Genomic DNA, 13,396 nt, shown 5'->3' with positions numbered 1-13,396 from the left:
ATGAGCAACAGTAAGATTTCAATAAGTCTATATACAAGTGTTCTGCAAGGTCGTTACGATAGAAATAGTGCAAATGTTTTATATATTAACAAATAAAAACTGAAAGTGTAGGATTTTGTACATTATGTGCATGAAAAATGTCTTTATATATACTATTTATTAGATGACTATTGATGCAGACGGACTGGCTTTTCTTCTAAAATACAGCAACCAAATAAAAAATAAAACTAATTGGAATATTAAACATTTACACATAATCAGAAGTAAATGTAGTGATAATAAAAAGTAGTTTGAAGTAGAAATAATAATAAAAAAGGGGGTTTTGGGACCAAACCACATTTTTTATAACCTAAGTCAAACTAAATATGAATGAAAAAAGCATAATAAATACAATTATAATAAATCAATTAAGTAATACAAATATTTAGTAAAAGTCTTACAAGCTTTCCAGCTAGAGGAGATATCGGTATTAGCATATGAATCTAAAGCTAGCCCAGAACTCACACATTAGCTTCTTCTTCTTTGTGCTAATTTGAGGCCCCACGCAAAGTTAGATGATGAGGCCCTCTGTTTCGCGACCGTCGACGGGGGGGGCGGGGGTGCTAGTGGAGCCTCGCAGTGGCGACACTGTGCCGCGCCACACTAATTGCGCCGCATTTGCGACTCAGTTGAGGCTCCCTCCGCAAGATGAGGCCCCCTCCGCAAGATGAGGCCCCCTCCGCAAGGTGAGGCCCCACGCAGTCTGCGTGATCTTCCTGTAGGGAGGGACGGCCCTGGCTAAGCTAACCAGCTGCTGCTGCTGACTGTAGCTTCATCAACTTAACTTTAAATTACTGCAGCACATATGTTCAGCCTTCATAGCTGGATAACCCCCCCCCCCCCCCTGTGTCTGTTACTAACAGAGGGATTAGAGCCCACACCAGCAGATTTTAATTCCAAGCAGAGTGTAATCCTGCAGATCCTCTCATGAACACATCTCAAACCAGAGAGGCAGAGGACAACAAGGCCCATGGTGCATTCAGGTGCTCCACAACAAGGCCCATGGTGCATTCAGGTGCTCCACAACAAGGCCCATGGTGCATTCAGGTGCTCCATGGACGTTAACATATCATTTACTGGGTTGTGTGTGAGTGTGTCCATGAGCATTGGACAAACTGTATAAAACTATGATGCTAGAACTAAGATGAGTTGAATGTCATTGCTCAGAGTTTTTTTTAAATGAACTGCACACACACACACACACACACACACACACACACACACACACACACACACACACACACACACACACACACACACACACACACACACACACACACACACACACACACACACACACACACACACACACACACACACACACACACACACACACACACACACACACACACACACACACACACACACACACACACACACACACACACACACACACACACACACACACACACCACACACACACACACACACACACACACACACACACACACACACACACACACACACACACACACACACACACACACACACACACACACACACACACACACACACACACACACACACACACACACACACACACACACACACACACAGCTGCTTCTCTGACACTCTGGAACAGTGTGTGTGATTTGTTCTTTGCACCGCTGTGTGAGAAGCTGGTCCACACATACGTAACACATTAAGTAGTTGGTAAAATATTTGATGGAGACACTACAGGTGAATGTGGTTGCATTTTTATCTAACAGATATCTGTGAAACTTCCCAAGTTCATTACTGACTTTAAGACAATTACTTTTTCTATTACAAGTTTTCTCACATATTATGTTTAAATATGCAAATTATGCATTATGTTAATACACGTGTGCTCGTTTGCATACTTTTCCAGAACATGAACATTGCATAAAGCCAGGTTCAATCTTTTTGTTTTACTTGTTGACATATTAGACTAAATCTAAATGGTGTATACAGAGGGATATCTCCTTGTAACATGCCATCAATTAGAAAATACTGCCATAAAAAAAGCATTTTCTGCATGATTTGGGTAAGAAAAGTGTATAAATGAGGCTGTGAATGATGTGTGCAAAAAGCCTTTCTGCTGAGAGAGGAGGAGATACATGTCTTTTGGATAAACCGACCGTTAAAGTATAAGTGTCATACAATTCTTACATTTTGGAAGCACTACGGGAGAATAGGGTAAATAATGTAACTAGTAGATATCAGCATTAGACTTCCCCAGTTCATTATTCAGACGATAATTTTTTTCAAGTTCTTAATATGTTATGTTTAAATATGCAAATGAGGCATTATGTAATGGTAACTTTTGGCAAATTTAGGAGAACTCTACTGACACAAACAGACAATAAAATAAACTCCAAAATATGGATTTGCTTAAGGTTTTCTTTCCACTACTCTGAAAGACAACATGCCATGAAGCTAAATTGTGAAGAATCTACATTTCTCAACCCTCTCTGTTGACCTTTAAACCAAAGCCACACAGTTCCCCTTCTTCAGAAAAACAGAAGTTTAGATAGAAGAGGTGAAACCGTTTCCCAGCAACAGGTATAGTTACTGTACAGAGTTCGTACAGATTCAGATACGACACCTGCCGCCGCTCTTCCTGCAAAGCTTCACTGTCACAAACTCTGCCACATCATAAACACTCAGCATCGTGCACATTCAAGATTAAATATAAAATCTAGTATTCAGATCCTTTGCCTAATGATCACATGGTTGTCCAGTAATTTGAAACACAGTTGGACAAATATGATCTGAATATGGGACATGCACTAATCCTCAGACTTGGCACAGAGGAGATGTACAGGCAAACAAATATAATAATACAAAAACCCAAATGGCGATTAAACGGCTTTCTAAACTGAGAAGTCAAAAACAGCTTCTCTGGTTTAATCTCTAATTGTTTATGACCGCTCGTCTGCTGTTATCAGCAAACTGTCATTTTCTTTCAGTTGAATACTCTTTTCTGATTGGTCAATCTGGACATTCTGGAGGTCTGAGATTGTTTTGCTAGCAGACTGTTGCTAAGGAGAGCAGACCGTTGCCAAGGAGGATGCTCTGATCAAGGGACTATGTGCAGTCATATCAATCCACAGAAAGAAGTCCCGTCGATTTAACGTCAGCAGTTTTTTTTAATCCATCCATCATCATGAGGGTAGGAACAAAGAAGTGATGAAAAGAGAGCTGAGCCCAAAGGCAAAGCTCTCAGTCCCACTTTCTTTATATTTATATTAATTATATTTAATACAATTAACATATTTGTAATTGTATAACCTAAGATTGATGTAACCTGATGTTCCACTATGTTTCAGGGCTCCCATAAAAGTGTACAAATATGTAAATGTATACAGACGAGCGCCCATTCACCGCCTGCCACGCACCACATGTCCCCGTTACCATGACACACACACACACACACACACACACACACACACACACACACACACACACACACACACACACACACACACACACACACACACACACACACACACACACACACACACACACACACACACACACCCCACACACACACACACACACACACACACACCACACACACACACACACACACACACACCACACACACACACACACACACACACACACACACACACACACACACACACACACACACACACACACACACACACACACCACACACACACACACACACACACACACACACACACACACACACACACACACACACACACACACACACACCACACACACACACACACACACACACACACACACACACACACACACACACACACACACACACACACACACACACACACACACACACACACACACACACACACACACACACACACACACACACACACACACACACACACACACACACACACACACACACACACACACACACACACACACACACACACACACACACCTTGTATTAAATGCAGATATTTCCTAAAAGATGAAACTAAGCGCTGTGGTTTAAAGCAGATCTCTGGCTCCATCTCCTGGACACAAACACCAGTACAATGTGCACATTTTATTTTAATATTTTATGATAAAATAATACTGCAACTGTAACAGAATAAAATTAAGTGATATATTTCGTATTTTTTATACTTTTTTTCATCTTTATTTATTATTAAGAACATTATTTTATAAGAAGTATAATTTTTCAGTCTACAGTTATTTATACTTTGCTGTGTATATCTGCGTTTATTCAATCTTTTTTCCATTACTGTATCTCTCTCCATGAGTTGTTGTATCACAGTTTTCAATGTTGTGTGTTCTGCACTGTTTTAAGTGTTTAGTCCCTAGCAAATAAAAAAAAACCTAAATATCCCTTGATCAGCTTTCACTTGTTTATAACCATCTCTCAGATCTCCTAGAGAGGCAACACTCTGGGTTTATTTTGAGATTCCAGGCTCATTTTCATAGCTGGAAAAAGTTTAATTGTAAAGATGTTTATCCAAATGCAAAGGAGATGCAGATGTACAAAAACAATATGTCTCACCTGATGTGCAGGACGGACAGCATGGGCGTGGTGCCCCCCCCGAACACCCAGACGGTGAAGAAGACGACGAGCAGCGTGGTGGTGAACATCATCTGCCGGGCATACGTCGCTGTGTCGCGGATCGCCAACGCGAACGCCATCGCTCCACGCAGACCTGCAGAACGTCATGTTAAAAAAAAAAACATGTATCAGCCAATCATATTAGAGGATGGTGGCCGACATGGTTCAAGTTCAGAAACGATGCAAATACTATAAAAAAAAAACACACAAAATGTGCCAAAACATCTGCAAATTAATAAATATCTGCAAGTGAAGCATTCATCTGTTTGCATCCCACATATTTATTTTTACTACAATAAGCAGCATTTCATCAAAAAGCGCTGCATAAACAAAACACAACTGAAACCAGGGGACACTAAAAAGTGACGCACACAGCTGGGATCGGAGCGCTTGGTGAAGTTCAGGATTATAAAATTGGACAACTGTCTCTGTTGTTGGAAACTTACCTAAAATGTTTTATGGGCTTATTTTAACAATGTGATCACATGACTCCTTCTGATATTACTGCAGATCTGCTGTAAGCTAGCTAGCTAACGTAGCTAACCTAGTCATTTCAAATATACTGACAAACACTTAGAGTTATGAGACAGACTAACTGAATATTAGAGCTGCATAATATCAGTAGATTATAGGAGGGACGTCATAATATAATCTAACCTGCGAACATCATCATGTGCTGAAAGTTCCCTTTGATCTTGTGCCTCCTGCCCAGGTTCAGGAAGAAGGACAGCGGGTAGATGTTGAACGCTCGGCCGATGAAGATGGAAATCTGACGGTGGTGTTCAGGATTCAAAACGGCAAAGATTCAGGGAGCTGGGGTGATCATTTACAAAAGGTTTTACTTGTGCTCCTTATCTTTCAATCGCATTTAAGAAACTGTCATTTATCCCCGACCCGCACATATACCAACTCCCCCCGCCTGGATACCCAGTGTCTAACTGAATTTGATGAGTGACCTCATATTATTTAAAATGTCAATATCGGTTTATATTTAGTGGTGTCTGTATTATACTGTATATTTTTGATGGTGGAGTGAATATATGTTTATAATTAAGTTGGACTCTTATGCTTTGTATCTGTACCTTTTTTACATTAACTTTATTGTAAAGCCCTTACTATACAAATATACCCCCTTGTATGAAAGGTGGTGTATAAATGACATCATTATTATTAATATGAATTTAAAGTAAAACATGGAAGATAACTTGTTTGTAAAGCAGGAACATTTTAAGACGGCGCAAACCATCATCCCAGCATCACTAGCCACTCCTGCAGGGGAGGGAATATCTTAACTCTACGAATGGAAGTAGATTTAAGTTGGCTGCTCCATCTCCCCATCTCCTGAAGCCCGCAACCTGGGTGTCATCCTTGACTCCACCCTTTCCTTTCACTCCCACGTCAAGTCTGTTACCAAATCGGCCTTTTTCCATCTAAGGAACATTGCCAGACTCCGACCGTCACTCTCGGAGTCGGTTGCAGAAACCCTAGTCCATGCTTTTGTCACCTCCCGCTTGGACTACTGCAATGGTGTCCTGTTTGGGGTCCTGTTTGGGGTCCTGTTTGGGGTCCTGTTTGGGGTCCCCAACAAAACCCTGGTCAGGCTCCAGTATGTTCAAAACTGTGCTGCTAGGGTACTCGCACATACAAAGCCGTGGCAGCACATCACTCCCACCCTCATCCACCTCCACTGGCTGCCGGTCAAGTCCCGCATATCCTACAAAGTCCTCCTCCTCACCTACAAGTCCCTCCATGCCCATGCCCCCTAGTACTTATTGGACCTCCTCCGCCCACATGCCCCACTCCGGAACCTGCGGTCTTCAGACTCTGGCCTGCTAACCACCCCCCCGCACCAACCTGCGAACCTTCGGGGACAGAGCCTTCAGTGTGGCAGCCCCCACCCTCTGGACATCCCCACGCTTGACGCCTTCAAAAGGGCCCTCAAGTCCCATCTGTTTGCTAAGGCCTTTGGCCCCTAATCTATTTGTTGTTTTGTCTGTCTGACTGGTTGTCTGACTGCCTTTTGCTTTGTTATGTTTGTTCCTACTCCTGTTCTTCTTTGTAAAGCCACCTTGGGTCTCATGAAAGGCGCTATATAAATCCAAGCTATTATTATTATTATTATTATTATTTATAAGTGCACGTTTGTTCAGAAGGATACGAAAGCCCCGATGATGAAGATGGGGCTGAAGATGTGGTTCTGGAAGGTGAACAGAGCCAGGCCCATGTAGGAGAAGATGAAGTTCTCCGCCAGGAAGTGAAGCACCTCGAACAGCTGCACAGGAAATAGATTTATATATTACTGCAGAGAGAATACAGTGAAAAATCCACAGCAAAAGTTTTAATTTTCAGGTCTAGCAAGAGGAGTTTTTTGCAGAACGTTTCCCACAATGCACTGCACTGAAATGCACTCGAACATGGCCATTGTACTTTTTACAGATTGACTTTGATTGACTTTTTTCAAATCTCAATTTGCTTGTCTGTATTTTAAAGTGTTATGCACAAAATGTATATCCGATTTGTATTTTCAAATTCAAGCCCTCTTAAGGTGCATTTATCATGCTACTGATAACCAAAATGATGGCAAATATACAGAAGGGTGACAAAGTAAACACAAATCTAAGTTAAAACAAATGTGTCCCATGTTTGTAAGAAGACTTGAATCCTCTGTAACAAACAAAAACATTTCAATTCAAGTCTCTTTCTTTCCTTATTTTTCATACACTTCTTTCAAAGTCAAGCGCTTTCCATGGCCTTTACATTTTTTGCAGTATACTGATTAATTCACATCATCTTAACATCAAATCACAAGTAAGGTAAAATACAACCAGCTTTAAAATGTGTTGCATGTTTGTAAGTAGACAGCAGTACAATGTCAAGCATTTTCAAGCACTTTTTTCCAATCAAAGCACTTTTCAAACTTTGGAAACACTGCATTCCAATTCTTACAGGTGCTGGAAACCTTTGAAGTGTTTTAAGGATTTCCAGCACCTGCAGAAACCCTCCTCCTGTCTTCCTGTCTTTTTAGCAATGTGTGTCTTTCTTTGAAATAGGAGCTTGAATACTTGTATCACAGATATTTAAAGGTTCCCGCTGTGTGTTGTCTGTGTGTTTAATCTGGAGACAACAGACTGAATGACCCCCCCCCTGTGTCCTCAATCGACCCAGATTAAGCTCACCATCTGGCCCCGGCGCATTTCCACTACAGGGTTTTAGCAAGGCTCGGCTCGGCTCGCTCTTTTTGCTTTTCCACCAGGGTAGTACCGCCTCACTGGTACTTTTTTTAGAACCACCTCAGTCGAGGTTCCAAGTGAGCTGAAAATATGCTTAGCTAGTGACGTAAAACACTGCCGACCGCTGATTGGTCAGAGAGAATCGTCACAATTCGTGCGCGAGACAGTCCCCAAGCATTGCATAAGCACAATTTTTAAAACAGACAAGCTACCGTCAGCAAGTATTTCTAATTTCAACAAAGTATTTTTAATTTCAACAAATCCATAAACAAATGGCAGTAAAAAAAAGCATGCCGTGGTCGTTGGACGAGGTACAGACATCCTCCATCTCGTTGCAGATGAAAAAATACAGTGAGAGCTTGACGGCGGAAGACATTACATTACATGTCATTTGTTAGACGCTTTTATCCAAAGAATTCATTACATGTCATTTGTTAGACGCTTTTATCCAAAGCGACTTACATACATTCAGTACTGTGGGCAATCCCCACAGGAGCAATTTGGGGTGAAGTGTCTTGCCCAGGGACACAACGACATGCTGTCTGCAGTGGGACTCGAACTTGCTACCCCCTGATTCGAAGTCCAGCTCCACTGAGCCACAGCTGCCAGAATAAGAACTGTAACGGCTGGAGTCCATGCAGGATGGTACGTTTTTGCTAACGCTCTGTTCTTTGCTTGAAAGCATTGTGTCCCTATCTATTGTAAAGCTCACTTCTAACAAACAAGCCTATTTTATCCTTAAATGTATGTTCGACAACCCAGCCGATCGCCCCGCCTACACTGCGTCGTTACTATAGTTACTACCCTCGTTACTACCCTCGTTACTAACTGTAATGGAAACGCAGCTTAAAGTGAGCCGAACCGAACAAAGGTGAACCGAGCCATGGCGAGCCGCGCTAAAACCTTCGACTACAGGTCGCATTTCGGGGGGGTGAGACTGTAAACAGAAACAGAATGAAGGAACAGGAAGTGGTCATTGTTACCTGCTTGGTGCGCTGAGTGGACTCTGCAGACAGGTTGTTGTAGGTGTAGTGAGCCTGAGTGATGCCGCAGAACAGTACGGCCACCACACCTGCAGGAAAACACACACAATCAATACTCAGGTTAAGTACAAGTACCTCAAAATTGTACTTAACTACAGTACTTGGGTAAATGTCCTTCACTGCATTTCAAACTTGTAATTAAGGCAGACTTGCTAAAGATACAATACATGTAAAAGATTTAAACACCATCAGGTGGTTTTTAAATGGGTTTGTTTGTGTTGTTATAATTCAGGGTTCATACACTTTTTCACCAATGACTTTCAATGACTTCTCCATGATCTTTACCTAATTTTCCATGACCAAAAAAATGACTCTTTCTCAGCGGTACCACTGAAAATGGTTTATTTTAACATTGAACATGAAAATCAGGTCTGTATATGAAACATGTTGTGCCTATCTAAAACAAATCAAATAGGCTTACTAGCTTCTACACGCTAAAGCAACTCAACTCTCTCACCAGCAAAATACCTCGTCAGTTAAATGCCATTTTATGTTTCATTACTATACAGTATGTATTATCATTATAGTATTACTATTTCGGCGATTAGATAAAATATAAATTATATTTGATGCAACTTTAGTTACATTTCCATGACTTTTCCAAAACTTTGGGAAAAATATTGTTTTCCATAACTTTTCCAGGGCCTGGAATTAGCATTTTGTATTTCCATGACTTTTCCAGATTTGTAATGACCGTAAGAACCCTGATAATTGGCACATCTTGTTTATCTTGTTTTAGTGGTACTTTTTATTTTGGATGGATGATTTTATTAGAGATAATGAAGTAAGAGTTTTTTGAACACACAACGTTTGATATATTTGAATATACTGACATTTAAAATACTTATAGTGGCTAATAATGTTCAGTTAAATAAAGCTATGAAGAAATGAAACCAAAAAATAACCATTAATCATAAAATAAGAGTGAAATCTACTCAAAAATACTATGTATATTCAGCTGAAGTAATAAATACTATTAAGGTACAAAATAATAAGTACGGTAAACTTTATCTGGATTTATATAAATTGGTTTTGTGCAACCACATAGCTAAAATACAGCATTTTAACATCTACCATGACCTCAGCGACAACAATTGTTGATAAATTAAATTCTGACATGACTTCTGAATTTGCAGACTTCTTCACCACGGCTGTTTTAAGCCTACTACCTTTTTGTTATTTGCCCTTCAGCTCACCTGTGAACCCGCAGGCCTCGGCCAGCAGGAAGGTGCTCCAGGACATGAGGAAGAAGAGTGCCGTCTCCAGCAGCGGGAAGCAGTGCAGCTTCGTGAACTTGGTGACGTGAGAGTGACGTTAAAGACACAACAGCACAGTCTGGTTTTAAAATATATATATAAACAAACATTTTCTAAAAAAACTTGCATCATTCTGAGACTTGAGTGTGAGGATATGAGAGCGGTGACGACTCCGGTGGCGGCTCCCATCACGAAGGAGCCGCTGAAGATCCCGATGAAGACCCCGACGGACTTGAAGAAGGCGGCGGCGTCGAACATGTGAGTGTTCGCTCCGCTGGGCTGGTACGCCACGATGGAGCTGGAGACACAGAAGAGAAAACAGGGATTAAAAAAACCCACCTGATATTTTCAGTGTTTTTTTAAAAGATGTTCCATTGTTTGTTTGAATGGATTCACCTCCTTAGACAGGTTCATACCGACATACTTGTCTTTTTGAACATTAATATACCACTAATTTTATCATATTATAGAAGCAATCTCTTCTACCTGATGCATATTATTTTTCGGTTTAAAAATTAATTAATTAATAATAATCGTAATAATATATATATATATCATTATTATTACGATTATAAAAAATAATATTTATATTATTGTTTTAATTATTTATTTAGATATTAACTGTTAGTTATTGCACAAATATATATTATATATATATATATATTTTTTTTTTATATAATTGTATTGTTTTTTTGTGACACCTCTGTATGTGGATTCACAAGATGCAATGATTTTTAAATTATAATTGTTTTGTTTGTGAAATGTGAAAAGTATTTTTCCCTGATAAAGCAATGGTGTCCGCTATAATACAAATATGTATAAGTGTGAGTAGACAATTTGGAAACTACAAATGTGGATAAAATAGACTATGAGATAAGAAGACACTTATTTAATTTCAATTAATATATTTATTTAGAGGGACTCTCCTATATGGATTCCAATGACGCCAAAATATATAAAGTATTTTATGTTAGTTTGATCAAATGTGAATGGTTTTGTTTCCCTTTCACTGACAATGCAGTAGTGTACGCTATACTACAAATAGGAATAACACAGAATTTGGTGGATTAATAGTAATTCTGCCAGTAGAGGGAGGCAGAGTGTGTGTTTCAGCAGACACAGACCTGTCTCACACCTCACTGTGGAATTTCATCAGCAGGAGTCAAAATGATCTCAGTGCAGAGAGGGAGACTTTATTTGGCGCAGAGTTTGATAATAAATCATAAATCATCAACGTACGAGGAGAGCACGATGGCCACAGCGTCGTTCATCACGCTCTCTCCAAACAGCAGAGCGTAGAGATCCCCGTCAGCGTGCAGATCGTTGAAGATGGCCAACACCGTCACTGCGCGCACACACACACACACACAAACACACACACACATAACCTTACAGTTTTCACTTTGTCATTATGGGGCACTGTGTGTGGCATGTTGAGGGAAAAAAGGAATTTAATCCATTTTGAAATAAGGCTGTAACATAACAAAATGTGAAAAAAGTAAAGGGTATGAATACTTTCCAGATGCTTGGGCAGAAATGGATTACATGTAACTGGATTATTCAATCAGTTTAATAAAAAAAAGGCGTAATCAGATCACTGTTTCATTTCTAAAAATGGTGGATTACTAGGATGTCTGTCTGTCTGTCTGTCTGTGTGTGTGTACCTGGGTCTGTGGCGGACATAATGGCACCAAAGAAGAGGCAGTCTGTGTAGTAAAACTTGTCCGTCAGCTGTCCCAAAACCTGCATCAGTTTCACCACGCCGTACATCAGATTCCTGCAGACACACGAGCGAATAAGAGGAGAATAAAAACGTGAGGTGGAAGGAGTATCCAGATCCATTTCTTAAGAGTAAAAGTACTAATACATTCATGTCAAATCACTCCATTACAAATATACAGTAGGTCCTAACTTCAAAATCTCACTTAAGGAAAAGTACATTATCAAAAAAAATGTACTTGAAGTAGTAGTAGTATCATTGTACTGCGTTTGTGGACACATGATATATTAAGCATTCATGTTGAGCACTTTTTTTTGTCTTAACCTTTTGCATAGCAACACCTGAGGATGCATCATGTTAAAGGTTGATCACATGTTGTGTTAATGCTAAATCTTCATCTGGAGAGAAACTAAAGCTTTGAAATAAATGCAGTGGTTTAAAATACATTATTTAGAAGTATAAAGAAGCATTAAATGGACATTTAAGTACAATCTACTTAGTTATTTTCCACTCACCCGATGACGAAGCATGAGATGGCCGTGCCCAGAAAGGCGTAGGTGATGATGGAGCCCATGTTCCTGAAGAAGTGTCTCTGCGAAGAGAAAAGGACGATAAGACAAACTGCTGCTGTGGGAACATATGAGACAATAAGACCTCTCCTACAGCAAGAAACATAGACTTTATAGGAGTTTAGATTGTCCTTATGGTCATAGCGCGTCTCCTTGTAGACTTTTTTCATCTCTTGGTAGACATATGCATCTATTTGCAGTCATTTTGTGTGTCTTTGTAGTTTTTTTTGGTCCCTTTTTACTAACTATGCCTGCTTCCGTCAATATCTATGACTCCGTGTGGTCATTTTGTAGCTTCTTGTATTCATTTTGCGTCTGTTTTTGATTGTTTTGTGTATTTTCTTAAGGCATTTTGAAAGATTGTTGTTGGAAATGCTCTGTAAACACTGCAAAATGTACATACAAATATATATTTTTTAAAGAAAGTAAGTGTACAAACTTCACTGCAGAAAGTCAGCATGACAAAGCTACCAAGCTGAACTTATTTAACTCTCCTTTAACAAACCAAAGTCTATAAACACTCTCCATAGAGGTATAAGGTCAGTAGCAGCGGCATGTTTGGGAGGAACATCCTGTCGAACTACAAACACTGATTCTGCTGATCTGAGTCTCCACATTACTCCTTCCTTCTATATGATCTAAGAAACAAAAACACTGACTCCGATGAAAAGTGCCTTGGGTTCAGTGACTGAGGAGTGATTTATGTCAAATAGAACTTAATTTATCAAAGAGAAAGAAGAAGTGTGCAGCACGTTGTGTTCAGGATTTATTAATTACTATACTGTGTTTCATTACATGTTAGACGCTTTTATCCAAAGCGACTTACATACTCAGTACTGTGGGCAATCCCCACGGGAGCAACTTGGGGTGAAGTGTCTCAGGGACACAACGACATGCTGACTGCAGTGGGGTTTGAACCTGTGCTCCCCTGACTGACACACATTTGAATACTTTATTTGGTTCCACAAATTATATTACATAAGACAGGGAATCAAATAT

At 40.0% G+C, this 13,396-nt stretch overlaps 1 protein-coding gene across 1 annotated transcript in view; it reads right to left on the bottom strand.

Moving 5' to 3' along the window:
- Window positions 1-13,396, bottom strand: part of slc9a7 (solute carrier family 9 member 7) — a 41,231-nt gene that overhangs the window by 19,349 nt on the left and 8,486 nt on the right. The window contains 9 exon segments of the mRNA XM_034147082.1: window positions 4,520-4,673; window positions 5,237-5,348; window positions 6,738-6,851; window positions 8,793-8,881; window positions 10,049-10,154; window positions 10,265-10,406; window positions 11,348-11,453; window positions 11,773-11,885; window positions 12,344-12,420. Coding sequence (XP_034002973.1) covers window positions 4,520-4,673; window positions 5,237-5,348; window positions 6,738-6,851; window positions 8,793-8,881; window positions 10,049-10,154; window positions 10,265-10,406; window positions 11,348-11,453; window positions 11,773-11,885; window positions 12,344-12,420 — 1,013 coding nt within the window.

Source organism: Trematomus bernacchii, unplaced genomic scaffold, assembly GCF_902827165.1.
Source record: "Trematomus bernacchii unplaced genomic scaffold, fTreBer1.1, whole genome shotgun sequence".
NCBI classification, from domain to species: domain Eukaryota; kingdom Metazoa; phylum Chordata; class Actinopteri; order Perciformes; family Nototheniidae; genus Trematomus; species Trematomus bernacchii.
The sequence above is the reverse complement of the archived record's forward strand: the minus strand, read 5'-3'. Positions and strand labels throughout refer to the sequence as shown.